The sequence below is a fragment of the Lissotriton helveticus genome, chromosome 1_1 (genome assembly GCF_964261635.1).
Source record: "Lissotriton helveticus chromosome 1_1, aLisHel1.1, whole genome shotgun sequence".
In the NCBI taxonomy this organism is placed as follows: Eukaryota; Metazoa; Chordata; class Amphibia; order Caudata; family Salamandridae; genus Lissotriton; species Lissotriton helveticus.
Window position 1 is genome coordinate 2,067,763,591 of NC_136057.1, and position 22,530 is coordinate 2,067,786,120.

At 42.2% G+C, this 22,530-nt stretch overlaps 1 protein-coding gene across 1 annotated transcript in view; it reads left to right on the top strand.

Annotated features, from left to right (window-relative positions):
- PIGK (phosphatidylinositol glycan anchor biosynthesis class K) overlaps window positions 1–8,109 on the top strand; it is a 382,594-nt gene extending 374,485 nt beyond the window's left edge. Inside the window, exon 11 of the mRNA XM_078645245.1 lies at window positions 7,860–8,109. Within this exon, the coding sequence (XP_078501371.1) occupies window positions 7,860–7,976 (117 nt within the window). The 3' untranslated portion in view covers window positions 7,977–8,109. The remainder of the gene's footprint in view (window positions 1–7,859) is intronic.
- Window positions 8,110–22,530: the final 14,421 nt, after the last annotated feature.

The window sequence follows — 22,530 nt, forward strand, 5'->3', positions numbered from 1 at the left end:
GCATTCGTAACCTAACTCCCGATGCTAACAAATGAAAACCGGCATCCATCAGCAGAAACCAGCCTCTAGTGGGACATGTAGAAGTTGAGCTACAAGACACATTAGATGTATTTGATGCTTTCCAGTAACACCATTTATGACAACCACTCACGCTCCCTGGGAGATTGCTACTACATAGATCCCGGTTGACATAGTGGGCATCTTAGAACAGTGGAGATATTATGTGGGGTATTGAAGATTTGGCTAACATTATGAAAAGGGCCACAGAATCTTCTGAAATTTTGACTGGCGTATTTGGCACCATTTGAAGTACCTCTGATATTTTAAGAGACAACCTCGATTAACATAATTGAAACTCTACATGTATTTTGCATGCCTGCAATTCTAGACACTGCAATCTACATTTGTCATTGCTCTGGATAACACGATTGAGGGTCAGGTGTTGGGTCCTGGCTGGCATAGTTGAGATTGTGAATATCGCTTACCAAACAGAGTTTAGATTTTGTCTCTGCGCTAGGGCGATCTTAATTTATACTTGCTCTCTAAAGTCAATCAATGTGATTTAGTTTCTTAGGCACTTTTTCTGTATTTTGGTCGCCTTTCTTGACAGATTTGTGTGCTAAGATTTGATGGATGTCATTTTTGACTAATTTACCCAGTGAAACAGCACAGAATGTTTGTTAAGCTGAAGGTACCGTGAGATTGTGGTCAGGGCGGTTCAGGACTTTTTTTTCCCCTAAGGTCTGTGACTCCCAAAGTCGTTTGCTATTCTGGGCGGTTTTTGTCTTGAAGGGACAATAACATTGACTATTGCCTGAGCATGTAGTGTTTTTGTCTCTCGGATTGCAAAGAATGACTCTTCTCCCAGGACGACTGTGCCGTACATATTGTTGACGCAGGTAAGCCTACATTCTAAAACAGTGCATGACACCATGCAGGACTGGAAGGTCAAACTGCGGCTCCAGTTTGTTTAAAACTTATTTTCATTCTATTCTATTCCGCAGGAGCCATAACCTTAGATTCAGAAGTTAAAAAATGCGCAGCTCCCCGGTGTAACCCTCTACAATCAGGGTTTGTAATGCTCTTCAGGTACAAGAGGGAAACTTCAGACAGTGAGCTACTACTTCCTTCATCTCTGGCACGCTGCCTAGGCGCCGATCGTTCTCGGCCTTTTTACTATCTACAGGGCTGACCCTAGAGTCTGCCATGATTTACACTTGCTTACAAACCGGCCTGTCCTTTAGCTGTACCTACTGGCGTGCTAATACAGCGTGAAGCATGGATCCGGCTTGTACACACTTTGCCCGCTCAGTATGTGCCTCCATTTCAGCTTCGCGGTTATGTTGGGAGTCTGTTTGGGAAATGTGCATTAGAACTATTCCATAAGCCCGACCTTGATGAAAACATCTGATGCATCTCACGCATTCTTTATCATAGGTTTATTTTCCTGTGGTTCTAGCTTGGCGCAATCTTTGCACACATTTGTTTGATTCGTTTTGCTTTTTGTCCCTTGCGTTTCTGTTCCTTCTTACGGATGTGCTGCTGGCTTCCATAAAATTATACTTGTAAGGTAGAATCGCTGTTTTAAAAGACTGTATTCAAATGTGCAAATCCAATTACATGTTTTGTGGAGAAAGATGGAAAAAAGGAATTTACTCTTTGGTGTATTTGAAATCTATAATTATTTGTTGACGAGGAAATAAGAAATCAAGTGATCTGTCGGGCCCGACAGAAAGAGGGGCCGCAAAGACACTGGCTGTAGATTGAAGTCATTTATCTTGAAGGGATGGATGCCAATTTGCGGAGAATACTTGATCCCATTCACGAGAATAAAGATGGAAAGCACAACAAGATTTATGTACCAAGTTGTCCATTGTGCATAAGAAGTTAGAGGTTAATTAGAAGAATTTCAGTGCGATAGTTCTATCATCTGAAAACATTTGCTGGAGATGGCGTTTCTCCACATTAACACTCTTATCCAACGCCGTGAAGGGTTTGTGCATTGATAGATGGATGGGAATATCAGTGATGTAAACATTCATTAGCAGATTAACATTTCTGTAAAATGCATTTTATTTCACGGTTTTGATGTGAATGTCAAAGGAGGTATAATAAATAGACCTCACAGTAGTGTTTCTCTTTAGCTGCATTTAAAGTACCAGTGGACACTGTATTCATGAATATAAGAAAACATCGTAAAGATAGTTGTCCATGCCAACATTCAATTATGACCATAAAATAAGGGGACGTTAGCTTCTTAAATACACTACGTCCATTATTTCTGTAAGTGTAATTTGTACCCTAGGTTTCTGTTTACTGTTGAATGCGTCTTTGTATAAAGTATATTATCTCTTGGCTAATCACTCAAAAAGAAGTAATAGACTAGAGAAAAAATTATCTGAATAAATGATTGAATGAAAAAGAAATGTAAAGCGCAACAATTGCCTAAAGGCGCTGATAGCAGTTAGTCTTCGGAAGGGAGAGAAATAGTAAGGAGCTGACTAATGGCCGTTACAGAGTAAACAGCCAGGTCTTTAAGGCCTTATGAAATATGACGTGAGGTGGGAAATTGATCGGGGAAGCGAGTTCCACAATGTAGATGCCGCCACTGCAAAAGCTCTGCCTCATCATCCCGATCTTGCTCTCCTATACCCAGGAATAATTAAGAGATGGAAGCTGTCTTAAGAAGATGTAGCATTGAAATAGATTCCTGAGTTTTGTTGTGCTACTGTTATGAAGGGCATTGTGAACCAAGCAAAGTGCCTTAAAGTAATTTGCTTATTCACAGGGAGCCAGTGAAGTTACTGAATCCCTCTAGAGACAGACTGTGATTTTGGGATGTCAAGAATAAGTCTGTCTGTTTGTTCTGGACTAGCTGCAATTTGTTAAGGACAGTTTTATTAATGTACAGGTAGTCCAGTCTGGACATAACGAGTGCCAAAGCCACTTGTTTTCATGCCTGAAGAGGAAAGAAGGGAAACCCTTTCCTCAGAGATGTAACTACCCAAAAACAGGTAGAGACTGTCCTATTTACCTGTAAATCGAATAGATTTCTATCAACCAGTGATCCAAGATTTTTTGCAAAGTCTGTTGGAGTGGGTAAGTCCCCCAGCCTGTCAGGCCACCACAGATTGTACCACATGGAGGGTTGCCCAACAAAGATCAAGCCCTCCGTTATATCCGCTTTCAGCCGTAGGTAGATTATCTCCATTCATGTAGCCACTGCCTGCATACATTTTATAAAATTCGAGGCAGACGCATTGATGTCCCTCAAGATGGACACGACTCTGGAAATACTTTGTTTGATTATTAAAAATCATTACAATGGTGAACATGCATCCATAAAAAAAAACGTATATCAAGAATGGTTATTAAGATATTTACATTTGTACCATCACAACGAGTGAAAAGAAAGTTCATCAGAAAATAATTTAAAATCCTAGAAACCTATTTTTTGTCATAATAAAAGTATTAACTCGTCTAGACAGAACGACCCTCATTTTTTTTTAAAGTAATTAAAAAGTCAGTTGAAAACCATAATTATCCATTCTGATTTTATCATCTTCTAGGGCCACGGGCAGACATTCGTTATTAAAAGGCAATAACGAATAACGCTAATAATGTAATTCCATATTTGTGGGGAAGTTCCTGGTAATGCAATACCATTTATATAATAAAATCCCTGCATGCAATAATTTGAAAGTTCCAGGGATACACAGGAAAGCAAGATAGTCCGTATGCCAGAGGCCGTAGTCTGCTACTCTTGAGTGGTGCGGAGAAGTGTGCAAATCAGTAGAACAATGTAGGGCTTAATCTGTCCTTTAATAATTAACCGTTGATGACTTGCTGGTTCTCACTGTTTATACATTTTCCTACTGTTCCTGTGACGATCTTGGTGAACCGGATATTAAGCTGTGGATTGTCCGGGTTCATTGATGCAAGGATAGCTTGCCGGCACGTGCGAATGTCAAGTTTATTCCATTCGCTCTTTAACAAGATCCTTCGTTCGTCATGGACTGCAGGATATAGACATACCACGTGCTCAATTGTTTCTGTGCTACTCCCGCAGCCCCTGCACGTTATGTTGGAATTTGCACAGCGCCATCTTGGTAAATGATACAGGAATGGCCATAAACCCATTCTGAGGGCCAAAAATCTTTTTTTCCACAGCACTGAGTAGGTACATGACAGATGGGGTGCCATAATACCTGGCTTAAATCCTGATTCAATTGTCCAGGCGTGCTTACGTTGCACCAGTTGGGCTCTATCCGAATGAAAGGACCAGAGGCGGACGTTTCTTTTAATATGAATTTTAAGTGCTTGCTGCGATGGATTAGAGGTCCAGATTTCTTCTGTATCAAGGAGTTTTAAAGAATCTTGCAGATAGCGCCGGTATGAACTGCCAAGTCGACCAGCTGAGATTTCCACCCACAAAAGGGCCTCCAGGCTTCCTTCTCTGGAGGTACGCAACTTATTGCACAGCCTGATGTATGCTCCCCGCCCTACTGCTTGATGGTCTTGAAGACCAAACTCAAGACGCATTTGAGCGGGGGGATCAAGATTTTGGTAAGCCCAGCACCTGTTTGAATGTTCTTGTTATTATTTTGTTCATGTGGCTGTTGTCTTTCCCTTGCATGATCTCTTGGCTGTAGGTGAGGTAATTGATGATTTTTGCCTTCATGACAGTTATGAGTGGAGTTAGACAAGGGCCAGACAGTTGCCTTGCAAGAGTCTTAAAAGCCACCAGAATTGTCAGGGCTTTAGCTTCTACAGATAATGGACACAATAATTTGGGTGTCATCAGCATAGGACAGAGCTTGGAGCCCAAACTATCTGATAAGTTTTGTTAGTGGGGAGAAATATAAGTTGAATAGGATAGGACTCAAAGAGGAGCCCTGAGGCACCCCACAGGAAACATTATGTAATCAGAGCAAAACTGCTCCAAGATTAACAAATGTGATCTGTCACTTAAAAAAGATGCCAGGGGTTTGAGTGCCAAGTCTGTGACCCCCAGCTGCTGTAGCCGCTCTACAATCAGAGTCTGGGAGATGGTATCATTAGCTGCAGATCGGTCCAAAAGGACCAGCGCCGCATCCTCCCCAGCATCCACCATGGAACTGATGTTATTGACTTCTGATACTAGTGCTATCTCAATCCCATGGTTACTCCTAAATCCAAATTGAGAGGCGTCTAGGAGTTGGACTTGTTCAAGATAGTTCCTAATCTGGGAGTTCAAACGTTTCTCAAGGATTTTAGTGGGTACTTGGAACAGGGAGATAGGGTGGTAGTTTTTTGGATCCAAATTGGCCTTTTTGAGCAGCTGCTTATCTACCGCCTTTTTCCATATTAGACTAAAACATCCGGATTCAATGAACTTATTAATAGTTTCCATAAGATGCAGAACTATACTGTTGGCTTCTAATTGCAGAATATTAGTGGGACAAAGTTATAGTGGGGAGACCGATTTAATACCAAGCAGATCCCATTCTGTCCACTGTTGTGTCAGCAAAAAAAAAAGTGATTATCTAAAATAGACCAATTCCATTGAAGGTCAAATGCCTGAGACTGTATATTCTAAGAATTCGAAAAATTAAGAGTTGTGGATCTCCAGATCTTTATATATACCCACCACTTTTGAATAGAAAAATGTGGCCATTCGGTTGCAAAAATCTGAGGAATTCTCTATACTCAATGGAGCGGTGGGGACAGAAAAGAGCCTGATTAGCTTAAAAAGACCTTCTGTGGATTTGTCTGAGACAAGTTAATTGGTGCCGAACCGCAATTTTTCCTCCTTGATGACTGCTTCATATTCGGCTAGCAGAGCCTTGTAGGTCATTTTATCAGCATGGAGGTAAGATTTCCACCTTGTTGGCTCCTGACGACAACAAGCCTGTCTAGGTATCTTAAGTCTTTCTGAAAATCATGATGCTGTGGGCGTCTTTCTCCTTGAATGGGTTACCTTGAGTGATGCCACTGTATTTTAATGGATGCCGTGAGCCACAAAGAAAATTCCGTGGCTGCTCCTCTGAAGATTGGAACAAATATGACATCCTTTCTATCAGTTGCATGGGCTCTCCATCGAGTACCCGACACAGTCAAAATGCCTGTACCATGCACAAAGTGCTGCACACAAGAAAAGTGGCCATCCTCAAATTCACAGTACTAGCCTGAACCGATCCCTTAATGTCACCACTCTCCTGACTGAACTGCCAGCAAGCTTACCTGACACAGAGGTTTAATCATTCTGGAATAGACTGCTCCACACATTTGTATTTACTACTGACTTCCTAATATTGAAGAAGATAATAAAGCTACAGCTTTTTTCACAGCTCCTATTTTGATGTCTGTGGTCCACCCCAGCCATATCTATGCCACTCCTGCAGGTCACCCGCAAAACACCCCGGCTTTACTATTCCCCCAATTTGTCCAATTCCTAGGCTCTCCTTAATCCTTCTGCTTCACCTCATGATCCTTGTTCCATACGTACTTTCCTCTCCCTGCCTCACCTCACAATACAACTAAAGAGTTACAAGAGCTTACATAAGCTCCATCAAGAATAACTTCTCATTATCGCATTGTTCCTGCTGACGTTCCTGCAGGTAACAGCTTGCTTATATTCTAGTTCATGTTGTAAGGTGTGGTATATAGTGCTATGTGAAACCTAATCACCTGCCGAAAACGTTAAGCAGATCCAAAACTGGCCTGCTTTGGTCCTCAGATCTCCCTACTTGTTGCCAAAGAAGGAACACTTCGGTGAATTAGCCAAAAGGGCAATTTTATGAGTATGAATTTAAAGCGAACTTTGATATACTGTTAAAGTGAATGCATTTATACTATTTTATATTCTCCTGTGTAGCACAAACCCCCAGGTCTCATCTGATTCACGTATTACTTGTTTGTTAAGATGTTGTTCATCTCGTGTTTTTTCAGATTTATTGGCAAATGCAGGTCACCCCACCCCCCACTTTATAGTTACTGTCATTCTATCTAACTCTCGTGTCGTGTTGATTTCAGTCCAACTTTTTCCCTCTTTATCTCATTTTGTGACTGTGTACCTAACCTGTTTTTTCCAGTTAATTCTGTGTTGTATCTCGTGTTGCCTCCTTCGTGACAATTTGATCCACTTTTACACATTACCTTTCTACTTGCACTTGTTTAGCTTTCTCGGTCTATCCAACTTCTGTGTCTCTTCTTTAATCATGAACTGCTTTCTCTATTCCTCTTTCAGTTACATCTTTTGATCTTGTTACTTTTTTTGACCTTTTCCTGTTTCTCCTTGGCTGCCTTAAATGGATATCTTGTGGCTTCTCATTTCAGGGTTTTGTAAGTTTCCTCTCTCTCTGGTGCCCTTTCTTTTTCCCTTTCTCTACTTCGCTGTCTCTATATTTAGCCATCTCGAGCTCTGAAAGTAAATTTAAAAGAACTTGGCCATAGGCATTTCAGGTTTTTAAGGCTTGAGTCAGCGCTGCCTCTTCAGTCCTGGAAAGTAAAGTGAAAAATGAAAAACACGCTTAAGAGAATATGACCAATTCCGTTGATGTAATACCTTGTTTCCTGTACATTTCACATTTTGTTTTTCTTTCTCTGCGATAGAAGTACGTTGAATACCAGCGAGTGAACATTAGACCATTAGCTCATTCTGTTGCAAATCATATAATTTTAAACTGTTTAATCAATTTAACATATGTATATCTATATAGTTTTTGGGGGTAAAAATATTGGACTTTATACATGTTGATGACATACACTGAACTGAGTTTGAAATATGACGTGAACGCAATTATCGGTATGGATATAGTTATTGCTCGTTATGTTTTAAAGCTAACATTAACAATGTGAATATTCTTTTGTTTATCTAGAAACCAAAGCAGAAAGATTGGCATCCTCCAAGCGGATTCATTTTGGGACTTTGGACATTGATTATCATGATTTTCTTTAAAACGTATGGAATAAAGCATATGAAACATGTATTTTAAGATCCCCGAGTTTAGAGTGTCTGCAACCTACAGCAAAATTAACCATATGGCGTCCACATTCGACCTTGTTTTGCAAGAGACGCATATTTTGAAAACTGTATTTTGCATATATATATATATATATATATATATATATATATATATATAAGTTTGTTTTTGGCTGAGACCCACTGTACCAAACGGTAGTGTATTTTGCTCAAGGTGTATTCTATGTGAAAAATATGCTTTCCTTAAACACAAAATAAACCTGTGTGTGAAGTGCATGGGTACCATAAAATGTATTCAGTGCTGTCAGTAGATCACTTTGTTTCATCATCGTTGACTCACACCACAATCAGTAAAAAAAGTGGAAGCTGACAGACTTTCGAAATGAACAACAGAGTTGGACTGAAAAATGCGAGGTGGAATCCAGAAAACAGAGAACAATATCAAGGGCTGCACCTTGGATTCAACCTGTAAGATGTCATTTCATCAATACCGAAGAAGGAGACACTGGCTATACTTTTGGTGTGAACTAGGAAAAGCTTTCTCAAAAGAAGCTAAAAGTGAAAATATCGATCCTTCAACCTTAAGTGTAGTCTTTCAGCCCATCCTCATACCTCAGGCACTTTGAAAGATTGTACCATTAATTACTTAATGTGGGAGGCAATGCTTTCATCTTGGTTAATCCACTGGTAAAAAAAGTATGTTTTTGTATATTACCTTTCATACAGCATTAAAGATGACCAATATTGTTGTTAATGAAGATAGGCCTGGCATGAATATAATTTAAGAATATCCGATCTTACTGCTGACCAGGCATCACGTTTGTGATCATCAAGATGCAATGTATCGCAAGTCTGAGCTGGTGTTGGCAACATCCAGACCATCATCATGCAGTAGTCAGACCGGATACTGGCATTTAGGCCGTAAGGTAGGATAGGTGGCAGCCATTTCTTCCTCTTGTATGGTTTTGGAGGGGGCCAAACAGCAGTCCTAGGGTCATAATTAGGGCACTCTCTCTTGCGCCCCTCCTTTACCAACTGAAATTGTGTTGGCATCTTATTAGGTATTGACTTGGCGGAGGGTGATTGATTGGAAATATAACAGCCACTGCTATTTATGCCTCATCAGTACTGCTTAAGGTCACATAACTGATTATATGTGTGAATGTGGAATTCAAAGGCTTAGAAGAATGCGTTTTTAATTTTTATTGTAGTTCTTTGTTTTTTTTAAGAAGAGTTTGTGGTTACAAATGACTCTGCTCCATAATCACAGCCCCTGCGCTGGTCCTGGATCACACTGGAGGACAGCATTCACTTTTTCTCTTGCACATTAGTTCTGACTATACAAAATTCCAAAATTGATGCAAATTATACTTTGCTGCTTTATTCAATAATTTTACTAGCCTGCTTTAAATATTTTGTCATTATGACCCAGGTGGTTACTCGATTTGCATGAGAAGTCCACAGAAGAAATTGCTAAATACATGGGCTATTTACACGCTCCTAACAGATTATGAATGTCTTTTTTTTCTAATGCTTCCATATGAAGGTGCAAACCAACACTATAGGTCAAGTCAGGCAGCTTGACCTTGACGAATCAAGACTTGATGAAGTCCGTTATATATTTTTTTCACTAGAAAGCTATTTATTTACGTAAGATGCCCTCAACGTTTGCTTCCTCAGCCCAGATCATAATATCCATGTGTTAATAGAGTCCTTTAATCAGAACTGGTCTATTAACCAAAACCGATTTCCCACACTTTGCTTTTATTTATGACGCCGAGAATTGTTTTTCAATTCGGAGTTAAATTATTCACATTAGATGCCACAGGACTATGTCGTACCATACTGGTCAAGTTTCCCATCTAAAATTATTAAACTTTATTTTCTCGTAAGTCCCGAGTCACATATGATGAATTGAATCAATATTGTTGTAGCTTGTTTTTGTAAAATGAGAATTCTGATCTTACTGGAACCTTAAATGTTTAATGAGTGCCTGCCAAACTTTTCAAGGAAGTGATTTAATAAAAAAAAGTTCATGTTTCAAAACTCATTAACAATAAATACAAATAAAAAAACTGGTGTCAAAATCCACGCGTTTTGGTATATTTCACTGTGTAGAAAATGCAACATTTTGGAAATAAATGTGTTGCTGATGTAATTTGGCTATTTGTGGAAAATAAAGAAAAACTATTTTGTGCTTTGAATAATAAAGACAATTATTTTCGTATTGGAATCAAGTTTTCAGATGCTAGGGCTGGTGTTAGGTGAGATGTTGTGTAAGCATGCCAGGGAGCACTCGATGAGGTTCTGACAGCCCTCAGCGCTATGTGCTGTGATGGAGTAAACTATAATGGGAAGTAGGCACGGTCCTCCACCAAGCCGCATTATGCTTTCTCTGGCTGCCCCGTACACCTTCGAGTCAGATGATTCCACTGATGGGATCACTGTTTTTGTGGCTGGTCAAAAACTCAGCTCTTCAGACAGAGACAGCCATCTCAGCCGGTGCAAACACTGCATCAATTCCTCTGCTTTTGTGATGGAAGAGTCGGCTCTAAATGCCACTTGCAACAACCCTCTCCCACCTATTGCCAGCCTTACAGCTGCAAAATCACTTTAGTGCATCCTACCCTGACCTTCATCTTCCGGACGAGGGCAGGCATTTTTCCCCCCTCACCAATGAGAACCATTGCATTGCTTCAACTCATTTACAAGGGCTACAAACCTTACTTTTTGACCACTCTCTGGAACTTTCTTCCTCCAATCAGACTTGTTTTTTAGACTCACCTAAAGCTTGGAGGCAGACATTCTTACCAGCTTAAGAGGTGGACTGAAGAAGGAGTTCCTCTGGTTTGAGAGAGTGAGTCTTTTAATCCTGCTGTTCCCTGTCCCTTAAGAAAGTTGATTACCCGGGCATTTCCTACATATGATAATTCTAATAATGTTCCTCATGCAGTTCGAATTATTGATGCTGTCCTTTATTCTGGATTGCCTATCTGCTGAAATTCTGTGTCCATCACCAGAACTCTCACTGCTCCTAAACTCAGGAACTGCTATTCTTTGCTATGATCTTGAACACTGCATGAGAGTCTTTCCCTATGTCAGATGATCCTAGATGTTCTGTATATGATTCAATGTGATAGACAAGTCTTCCTTGTGAGAAATTGGGTTGTTGGTTGAGGGGGTTGAACCTCTACTCAAGCAACAGTCCATATTAACTATATTAACCTGTGCTTAATCCTCTTGTAGCTTAGCACAAAAGTATCCAGGCTTATGTTAGAGGCAGTGTGTAAAGCACTTGAACAGTAATAAAGTGAAAACACAACATAAGAAAAATCCCACAATCATTCAGAATCAGAGTAGATTGCAATACATTATTTGAGACCAAAACGACAAAAATCAAACTAATAGAACTGGAGATGTGCAATTTTAAAGATTTAGATAAAGGTAGCACCAAAAAGTGCAAAGTGCCACATGAGGGTTTCTGGTCGCGCTGGACCGGGAAAGAATTACACATATTCAGGCTGACAACAATGAAGCTGACAATTATGCTTTATGTCCTTGTTGTGCTGTTTGCACAGCATTGGCTTGGGGAGGCCTCATGTTGACTGGCATCTGTTCCAATTAAGCTATGCGGCGAAGCTTTGTGGGGTTTTGCTCTGCGTCAGTTCCTCTGAAATTTGCCGCTGGACATCGAAGCTTTGTGTGAATTCGATTTACTTTGCACCAGATTTGGTGACACCTTAAGTTAGGCCAGGAGGAGCTCTCTCTAGGCAAGACAATGGCCCAGGACCTGGCGAGGCACCACTTGGGGATCAGGAACTTATTCCAGCAGAGGCCAGCATGGCTCAGGGAGGTCCAGTGCAGTAGGTCAGCTGGCAGTTTCAGCGAGGCCTTTGGAGCTTGTTGTGTTCATATATCTCAGAACAGGAAATCAGTTGCCTGACCCTTGGAGTCACTTCAGCCTGGGATAAAGCGAGCAGGTCCCCTCTTCCTTTTCAGACTGCAGTGCAGGCCTTATGCAGCAGGGCTTTCCTCTGGCAGCAGGGCAGTCGTTATGCGATATCCTCAGGCCCAGGAGTGTACTGAAGAGTGGGTCTGAGGGTCCTATTAATATACCGAATGCCAGCTTCAAAGTAGAAGAATCTTTTTGAGTTGTCCCCACACAGAAGTATCTAGAATTTCCTGCCTCCCTGTTGTTGTCCCAGTCTTTCCGGGAGCAGAAAAGGCTAGGGTGAAGTTCTTTGTGTGTGAGATGAGACAAGGGCTTTGAAGTGCAAGTAAGGCTGTGCACAGCTCCATCCTGCCAACCCCAGTCCCTCTTCTGTGTGGCTATCTGGGAGGAAAACTCAAAGACCAACTGCATCTAGTCATGTTACCCAGGAAACAGGCTGCAGGCACCACATGGTTAGGACAAGAAAATGTCTAATAGTGCCAATACAACAAGGTGATGGATAAAGTGATTGAATTATTCTCAGCCACTGGCAATCACTTGGGCTGTATCCCAATCCATTGCTTTTTGGCCACCACAGTTTGGATCCAGCCATATGCAACTCAGTCTTGACCCTGTTTCTCATGGGAACAGTACAGCCCGAGCTTCCAGGCTAAGTTCTCCGTGAAGTGGAACACAAGAAACCTACAATCGATTTTGCCTTAGGGCTCTTCAGCCAGGTATAGTTTGGTTCCAGTGGCACACTGAGTCCAGGGCCCATGTCTGGGCATAACTCAGGGCACTTAGAGCAGCAGATTCAAAAACAACAAGGTGGTGGATGGAAAGCTTCAATTAATCTCAGCCACTGGCAATCGCTAATGCCGCATCCCAATCCATCATTTTTTGCCACTATGTCACTTCAGTTTGGACCCATCCTTATGCAAATCAGTTTTTACCAAGTTCCTCATTGGAACAGTCCAGCCCAAACTGCCAGACCAAGTCCTCCCTGAACTGGAACACAAGCAACCAAGCACTGGTTTTGACCTAGTTAGCGCTCTTCAGCCCAGTGACACAGTGAGACCGGAACCCATTTCTGGGCATACCCAGCGCACTTAGGGCAGCAAATGAATTGGGGTGCAGCCCGAGCGATCACCAGTGACTTAGATTAATTCAAGCATTCCATCCATCACGTTGTTTGAAGAAGTTGTGTATGTGGGAAGTAGTCGTGTCTGGGGGGATGAGCGCATTGGGACTGGCGCTGGGAGGATCCCTCGCAACGTCCAATGGGGCCTTGCTGTTGGCCTGTACAGCTTCTTTTCCCTGTAGATGAACAACTGCGCATGATGGGATCATACTGATGCATGCAGTGGGTTGCACGGTGGCCATCTTAAGTGAGGCTGAATACGGTAGGGCACATAGCATATCAGAGTGAATATGTAGCATTACTCTCCCTTCAGTCGAAGGAAAGGATGTTGCCTCGCAATATTACATTTTTTGTAAAGGCGAAAGTTACGCAATCTGAAACAATGATGCACATACCATTAAGTATATTCTAAGCTCATAGCGCATGAGCATTATCCGCTCATCTAAAGAGGGACTTTCCCTACTAAAAACATCGAGTGTGCATCTTGGAACGGTGATTTGCATACCTTGAACTTACAGCCATTGAGATATTGTAAGTTGTTTTTTAGTGTTTTACACTCACGCTGTACCACTGCATTAGTATCTTTCAGTGTGCATCTTAGAGTGGTGTTGGGCACTCCTTAAACCATACAACTGGTGTAGTGAATAATAGGTTGGTGTTGAATGGGCTTTACTAGGGAATCCACACACATCGCTTATCACGCCACCATGTTTTTTACCACTAGCCACCACTCCATCAATTCCATGGGTAGAGTGAATCTCATTGCTCTATTTAGAAGCGCTTGATGGTCAAGAGTTTTGCTCGGCACAGAAAAAAGCATTACTGTGTACATTGGAAAAAGAAGGTCAGCGTATTTTCAGACACTTGCCACAAGTTATGGAACCCAGTAGTCAACAGATTCAAGACGTATTCAAGGAGGCTCGATGTAGACTCAAGATCAGATTTGCTAAGGAAGAGAAGTTGGTCATGACAAGATATAACTTTTACACTCCACACCAAACTACAGAAGAATCTTGACGAATTTGCAGCTAGACTCCTCCCTTTTCCCGCTAAGCTATTGGAGACCCATGTAGCCAGATGTCTTAGCTCTTTCCTAGAGGCCTCAAACCTTTTGGACACCCATTCGGCTGGTTTCTGTCCAGTACATTACACAGAATCAGTTATACTGTCGGTCATAAATGACCTTAAAGGCCAGGCAGATGTGGACTGTTCTCAGGCTCTGACACTCCTGGACCTGTCTGCGGCAATCAATTCCATCAACTAAGCCTTGGCGTAGTAGGCGTAGTAGGGCTACGTGAAGTGGGCATGATGCTACGCCCGCTCACGCGCTTTGCGTAGCCCCAATACGCGCCTCCCTCCCGCCCTCCTTTACAGACATAAATGTAAGTATTAAGTGCAGTAATAGTAAATAAAAGCACTTACCTGGTCCGCGGCGTCCTGGGGCTCCCTCTTCTATTTTGCGCCGACTTCTACCATCGAAATGCGCATGCGCGGCCGCCCGCGTTTGCGCATTTCTCGTGAGAAAGGCTGCTGAAGCCCAAAGAACATTCTCCTTGGGGATTTCAAGGCAAACCTATTGATAATTTAAGTTGTATGCACACTCATATTATGTTATAGAAAAAACAAATCTACATGGCAAACTGTATGTAGCTGATCATGGGCCCCTGATTTTGGGGTGGCTGCACTATTATGATCTACACTTTGTCATTAACTCTAGGGCACCAACCCAATTTATGGTAGTGTAAGATAAACTCTTGTCGGAAATCTTAGATAGTGTAAAGCAAATATTTGGGAACAAACATGAACAACTGAAAGGTTATGTGCACAAACTCTTGGAGGTGCAGCCAAATACAAAGATATCGCAGGCCAGACTATCAATGGAGGCACAGAGGACAGTAACACTACTTAAACCTTTACACTACTTGGCAGTGACACTAATTCAACCTGGTTTGCCCAGAGCACATCAAGCTGCTTACCTTCAAACCAACAACCAAACCAGCAACAATATCATCTTGGTACATCACCATGGCAAAGAAAAACACTAAACCAATGCACAAGAGACCTAAACCGGATCCACCTACTCAGGAGTCCCCAATAAAAGGAAACATGGACATTAATTAAAAAATGGGCACAATACTTAAAAAGTTGCAGAGGCACATGACTTAGCCAAGTAAACAAATGCCAACACAGATTCTACACTAATAACATTGCAGCAATCCGATTGGACATACGAAAATAAAAACCATAGTTACAGAAACAGAAGACAGAATCAGCAACATGGAGGACTTCCAAACATAAGTAAAAAAGTACATCAGTCATCTAATGACTAATTCAGCAAACCTTCAAAGACAAATATCAGAAATGGAAGACCACAACAGGAGAGGGAAATCACTGTTTGTTTGGAATCCCAAAATGGGCAGAGGACAATGCAGGAACATTTACTAAGGTTTTAAAAACATTGCTCCCAACAGCTACAGACATTCGCTTCAACAAAGATCTAGAGATGGAAAGGTCTCATAGAGTTCCCACTTTCAAGCCCTCCCACTCAGACAAACCCAGACCTATTATATGTAGGCCCTTAAGATACCAGCATGTGGAATCTATGCTGGATTACTTGAGGAAGAACAAATCAACTTTCTGAAATGACAGCATAATCTACATCTCACAAGCATTTTCAAAAAATACAGTGGAAACTAAAAAGTTTTTTTGCACTGCATCAAAGATTGCGTAACTTCTTTGTTGGTCCTACAAAATTTAGGATAAACCTAAATGGTGCAACTCATTTCTTCAATGACCATAGAGAACTGCAGAGATTCTTAAATGAAAAAGAAGCCACTGAGATGGACACTATCAGCCAAAAATGACAACAGATACACAAACGAACTATTTACTATCAGGTTTAGTAATCTGAATGTTTGAATTATTCAGGTAACCAGAGGTATCCAGTCAGCGGTAACTTTGACTCTAGCTATCTATATGGGCCCTCCAACTGCATCTCTACTACTAGGTCGCTGCCACTGGTTGAATAGAGAGAATTACATGTTGACCTAATTTTTGGTATCAAGTTACTGTTGATTTTACCACGTATGGTCCGCAATGTATTATCGTGACCACAAACTGCTTGGTAGCAGTTTGGTGCCAAAGTTGACAATACATGAAGTGTTTGAAACAACAGCCAGTTGCCTGATTTGCTAGAGGGGCCCAAGGGTGCCCTAAATAGCTATACAAAAAGTTCTTTATTAGGTGTGTTATAATGAGCAAAATGTTTATGCCGATATTAGTTACTATACAAATCTCCATCTATTATACTCAAGACCACCTACCTGGTAAAACCCCTGCTTCGAAGTAATGTTGTGACCCCAAACAAGAGAGGGTAACAACTGTATCATTTACCTAAGTGTACCATCAGTAGAATCCAAGAGTAAAGTAGGACTCATCCAAACACCCATCTGCATGCAGCTAAGGGCTTATAGAGATCCACACCTGGTCTATGAGTTCAGGACAACTAAGCCTGCAGTCGGATATGAATGCCAATTGTGAATTGCCCTTAGCTCGCACATCATCCAACCCATCAATGCAATTTCACATTGGAGTCATAAACCACACTAATCCCTGAAAAGTGAGCTGTTTATATCAGTACAACATCAATTAAATGTCATAACATCTCTGATACCTACAAGCAAAAGCAAACACACTTGCCTACATCTTCACTATTACTCTCAGAGTAAGCTGCAGGGCCCCTGATCGCCACGTTCTACAATGACAAATGGGGAAGGGGTTGGGAAGGGCGCCTGCCGAAGAAAGTCGAAAGGTTTTATTTTATGGTTATTTGCATTTGGATTTGTTTCAGTTTGTAAAATTCCGTTGAACGACAATGTTTTGACTTCTCGTACATCAAGTGCAGGTTTACAGGATGGCTCTGGAATTAACACGCCTGTGTGAAAATTCAATAGCTCAGACCTATCCAGAAAGCAATTGAGCACTCTACAGGGTCAAAGGTCTGCATGAAGTCAACAATACAAATGATAATATATGTAGCTGGTTTGTGGACAGTTAATGCATAGTGAAATAAGTAATGTAATATTCTTTAAAGAGGTGCATCTTCACCACTTTTCTAAATTGGAGAAGCATTGTGGTGGTCCTACTCGTTTCTTCACTTGAGCCTCTACACAGCTGCCCTGTGCATCTGTTGACCTTGAATACAGCGTTTCAGTTGGCCATTTTATCAGCCTGCAGGATCAGTAAGTTTCAGGCTCTGTCGGTTCAGCCTCATTACACAAACCAGACAAATGTGTTCTGTGCATTTGTCCTTTTTTCTTACCAAAGGTTACTCTTCCATATTTCTATTGGCAGGTGGATGACAAGCTTTTTATTGGTTTTACTGTTAAGCAGGGTAACGTTGTAATAAATGCATAATTTTGTCATTGAGTCACTCTTTGCATTACAATTTGTTATGCATTGACAAGGATGGAACTGCTTGACGGTATTAGAACCCATCCCACCAGGCCCATACCAGTTTCCTCTGGGCTGGCCAGAGTCGTTCCAGTGAGTTACATTTGCTGGGTTGCAATCTGTTTTTGCCTTCATACGTTTGTTTCTTTTCAAATCTTTAGCTCCTCTTGTGTGGAGCAATAACAACTATGCCAAGCCAGTGCTGCATGATTTTCTGATACGATTGGCCTACTAAGTCCTGCTGCCCTTGGTTGCTGCTCTGGGAATTTTTATAATGTGTACATTCTCCAGGAAGACATATCCATCAGAAAAAAATGGTTATTGCTCTTTCTGGTGGATAGTATGTTTTCCTTCAGCATCTTCACCACCTTCCCACCTCCCTTTCTAAGGTTGTATTGGCTCTAAAATATAGTATCCATGGTTGTAAATGTTCAGTTCTGTTATTCTGCCTCATGACTTTTTCACCCTTCTCTAGTTAATCCTCCAGTGGCATAGGCTAGGCGAGGAGAAAGGTGAAAGAACTGTCTCCAGCGGACGAGGGGCACCACGTATATTCCAATGCCATCATATCTAGCAGCGGTCGGAGAAGTGACTGAAGTTCCTAGGCACCACTTGGTGATACTGGGAAGCTTTTGCTTGGAGAAAATTCTTGGATCAATTTTGGCCCCTGTATGTTTATAAGATGAGGAATCTGCAAGAAGCTATAACACCAACTAGTTATACTAAAACCGAAGGTAACCAATTGTTTCTCAGTCACTTGCTATTTTACAGACATCCAAGAGGGCTCGGTCTTACTCCCTTGACAGAGGCAGCAATTAGGAATGGTACAATTGGGTGTAGGAAAAAATCAGAAGGGAGGCTTATGACTGAATAACTGTTGTCAGCTTATTTAAATTTATATGATAGAAGATTCATCACTGCCCTCCCTTTACTGACGTTGTGATGGTTCTGAAAAGGTTCTGTGCTCATAATGTTTATGTAAGAAATTCGGTTACTGGTTGAGCGGGGCGAAACCGTACTTAAGCAGCAACTGCAATCCTTGTCAGGGTGAAGTCACAAGCAAACCTCAAATTAACCTGTGCTCAATCCTCTTGTAGTTTAGAATAGTGCCATCAGGCTTAACTGAAAGGCAAAGTGTAAAGTATGTATCCAGCACTTCAAACACTAATAAAGTGAAAACAACACAAACATCACACACCAATTTAGGACAATAAAATACATTTTAATAAATAAAACCAGATAAAAAAATCAATCAGCAGATATGCAAGTTTAAATATCTAAGTGAAAATAGTGCATAAAAGCACAATGTGCCAACTGTGGCTATCTGGTTATGCCGACCAGGACAAAGTCACAGGTTCAGGCCGACCACGATGGAGCATGTGGTGGTTAGAGGGACCCACTTAGGCCCACTGAACACAGTGCCTTAATCCTAGTTGTGAAGAGATGCAACGTTTTGCGCTGAGGATGCATCACATAGCAGTGGCGATATGAGGAGATGCATTGTGCATTGGCAGTTCTAGGAAGCTGCGAGGTGATGTCCTTGCGTGGAGATGTGTCATGCAGTAGCTCTTCTGAAGGGCTGTATTGGGCGAGGCAATGTCCTTGCGTGGAGGTGCATTGTGCAGCGCCAGTTCCAATGGGTTGCTGCTGTAGGCGATGCAAAGTCCTTGCATCCAAGAAGTCTGCACAGCAGAGGTGATGCTTCAGTTTTGAGGGTGATGCATCGAGAAGCATAGGGTCCAGGACCGGGATGGCGCCACATGTGAGGTCAGGACTCACAAATGGCAGAGGCCAGGAGCTAGATTCAGGCTTATTGAAAGCCTAATATTTTCGGAGGCCAGTCAACTAGCCCTTGGGGTCACTCTAAGAGTCCTGGTTGCAGAGACGCAGGCTCAGTACTTCTCACTCAGGTAAGAGGGCAGCAGTCCAGCAGAGTGCCAGGTCTTTCCACAGCACAGAAATCATTCTTCCGGGCAGAGTTCACAGGTCAAGAAGTGTACTGAACAGTTGGGTCTTAGGGTCCAATATTTATACCTGGTGTCCACTTTAAAGTGGAGGAAGCTTCTAAAGGTTTCCACCCCCCTTCCTGTCTGTCCTGTCCCCAGCCATTTATGGGGTCACTAAAGGCAAGTGACACCCCTTTGTACTCAGGGAGAGCCTTCCTGATGTGCCAGTGTGGTAGGTGACTGCTCCTCCCCCTCGTTAACTCAGAGAGGCCCATCCTCCCAACACCTGTGTCTCACTGTATGGGAGAAATACACAAAAGACCATGGCAGCAACACCTAGTTATGTGGCCCAGGAACAGGCTGCAGCACCAAATGGTTAGGACAAAGAAAGTGGCAACTTTCTAAAAGTGCCATTTTCAGAATTGTGACCAAAAATCCAGCTTTAAAATGAAAGAGGGCTTTTAATTACAATTCTCTGGACAGACAACTCAACTTGTTTACTTGCTCTCAATTGGAAGTTACAGCTTATGGAATGTAAAAAGGTAAATGTAAAAAGGTAACTATGGGAGAGGCAGTATTGCGGTAGTGAAAGACAATTTGTAGTGTTTTTCATTGCCAGGACATTTTAAAATGTTCCTCTGGTCTGTGTAAGGTCTGCCCTAGGAGTGACATATGTATTAAAAAGGAAGGTTTAGAAGGTTTGGGCCTATCAACAGATCCACATGGCGGTTTAACCTGCACACATAGGCTGCAATCGGAGGCCTGAGACAGGATTAAAGGGCTACTTCCGTGGTTTGCACAATGAATGCTGCAGGTCCACTAGTAGTATTTAATTTCTGGACCATGCAAATCTGGCTCGGGCCATTGTATCTCAACATAGATGAAATAATCCCTTCTCTAGTGTGGTAAACTATCACAAGACACATCTACAACACAAATGTTTATTCACCTCTAACCTGGAAGATAACTTGGCTCACAGTATAAAATGCATAACCATATTATCAAATTGGAGTCTGTTATCTCTGGTGCATGCTATATTTATTCGAGTAGCAATGGTGATGAAAGAACAAGGATATTGTTGAGTCGGAGCAGGACTATCTTGTGCCACCAACCACATCCCTGGGACACATGTATAGTATGTTCTAACTCACTCGCTGAGCTAAGCCAAATGGACAGTGGTCTCCATCTCAGTCACAGAGGTGAGCAACTTAAACAATATTTTCTGGCACCTTCCATAGGAATTTCACATTTTTCCCCTGCGTATAGATGGCATTAATACTGTTCCAAGTTCACCAGAGGTAAATGTGTGACTATGTCTCCTGACCAATGAACTGGAATGGAAACATGTTGCACTACTGTTATACCTGACAGCCTTAGGGTGGTCTCCCCATAACTTTTTCCCTGTTTGCCTCACCTTTTTGCTGATTTGCTCTTGTTGGCCTTAGGGCTCTGAGCATGTTACCACTGCCAACCAGTGCTAAACTGCATGTGCTTCTCCCCTAAAATATGGTTTGACTGACTTATGTACAGTTGGTATATTTTATGTATCTATAAGTCCCTAGTAGAGTGCATGGCAGGTACCGAGGGCCTGTAAATTAAATGTTACTAGTGAGCCTGCAGCACTGATTGTACCACCCACACAAGTAGTGTTTTAAACATGTCTCAGGCCTGCTAGTGGACACCCTGTGTATGCAGTTTTACTGCCATGTCGATTTGGCACTTTAAAACCTCTCACCAAGTCTTAAACTCCCCATTTATTACAAATACGTCACCCCTAGGGTTGTCCCTAGGTAGCCCATAGGACAGTATGTAGTGTAATTAAAAGGTAGGGCATGTACTTTTAAGTTGTACAGGTCCTACCCCTCTCATAGGTTAACATTGGGTATTCCTTATTAAATGTATAAGCTGTAATTACCGATTTACAAGGAGTAGGTCTGTCATGTTTCGTATCCATGGAATGGTAATGATACATTCTCCTTGATGGTAAAGATGAATTCATCACTACCCTTTTAAAAATGCCACTTTTAGAAAGATGTTATTTTTCTTCTCTTAGCCCTGTGTGCCTACCTTCAATACAAGTCTGGGAGGAGTGGCAGCTGGGCTTTGTGCATTCCCTCTGGACAGCCGCACACAAATGGAGCTTAGGTGTGACCAAGAAGCCATCCACATCCTGATGGGCCATCCTGGGCGGGATGGGAGGGAATAGCTGACACTAACACCTGAATAGGTTGTGTCCTATCCCCACAAAAAGGGCTGCATACCCCCTGCAGCAAATCTGGCCCTAGAGCTGGTAGGGAGGACCTCTGAGCACTTTAAATACCCTCTTTGATGTCACCACCACTTAAAAACTGAAATTAACAACTGGGTATAAATTGTGGGTCTCTGACCCCACCAAATCAGACATTATTGGACCTATGAAGACATTTTTCCAGGAAGAAGGACTGCTGGGCTGCTACAAGGACTGTCACTTCACTGGACTGCTGCTCTGGAAGAACCGCTTTTCTGTTGTGCTGCTCTGCTGCCTTCCACCATCTGCCCCTGCTGAGGAAGAACTGGACTCTTGTTTAAACCCAGAGTAATCTCCAGGGGCATGCTGGTTTGATTTCTGTTTTGAGACTCAGGGATATCAAAGTCTCGCCTCCTGCGCTGGTCCATTGGAAATGGATCCAGGTGATTGCTCCAGTGGAACCAACGCCTCCTCAGCTGAGTGAAATAGAATCAACGTATCATCGCTGTTGTGGGAACAGAACCGGCGCATCACACTCGGAACCAGCGCATTGCCTCCACACCGATGTATTGGAACCACTATATTGCCACCGCTGCAGTGTGAGAAGATCAATGCATCCCATAGACTGTGTGGAGAAACCTGGCACATCGGCTTCAGAACCAATGCATCTCGGCTTCCGTGCTTTGTCTTCGGTACATCGCCATCATTGTGTGGAGATAATCGACACATCACCTCGACGGCAGGGATCGACACCGATGCATCGCTAGCCTGCGCCCCCCATTTCTCTGTGCAACCAGGATCAAGGAACTTTGTTCAGCAGGCTTTTCATCACTCCTGTATCTGGGCAACGCTACATGGCAGTCGGCCTGA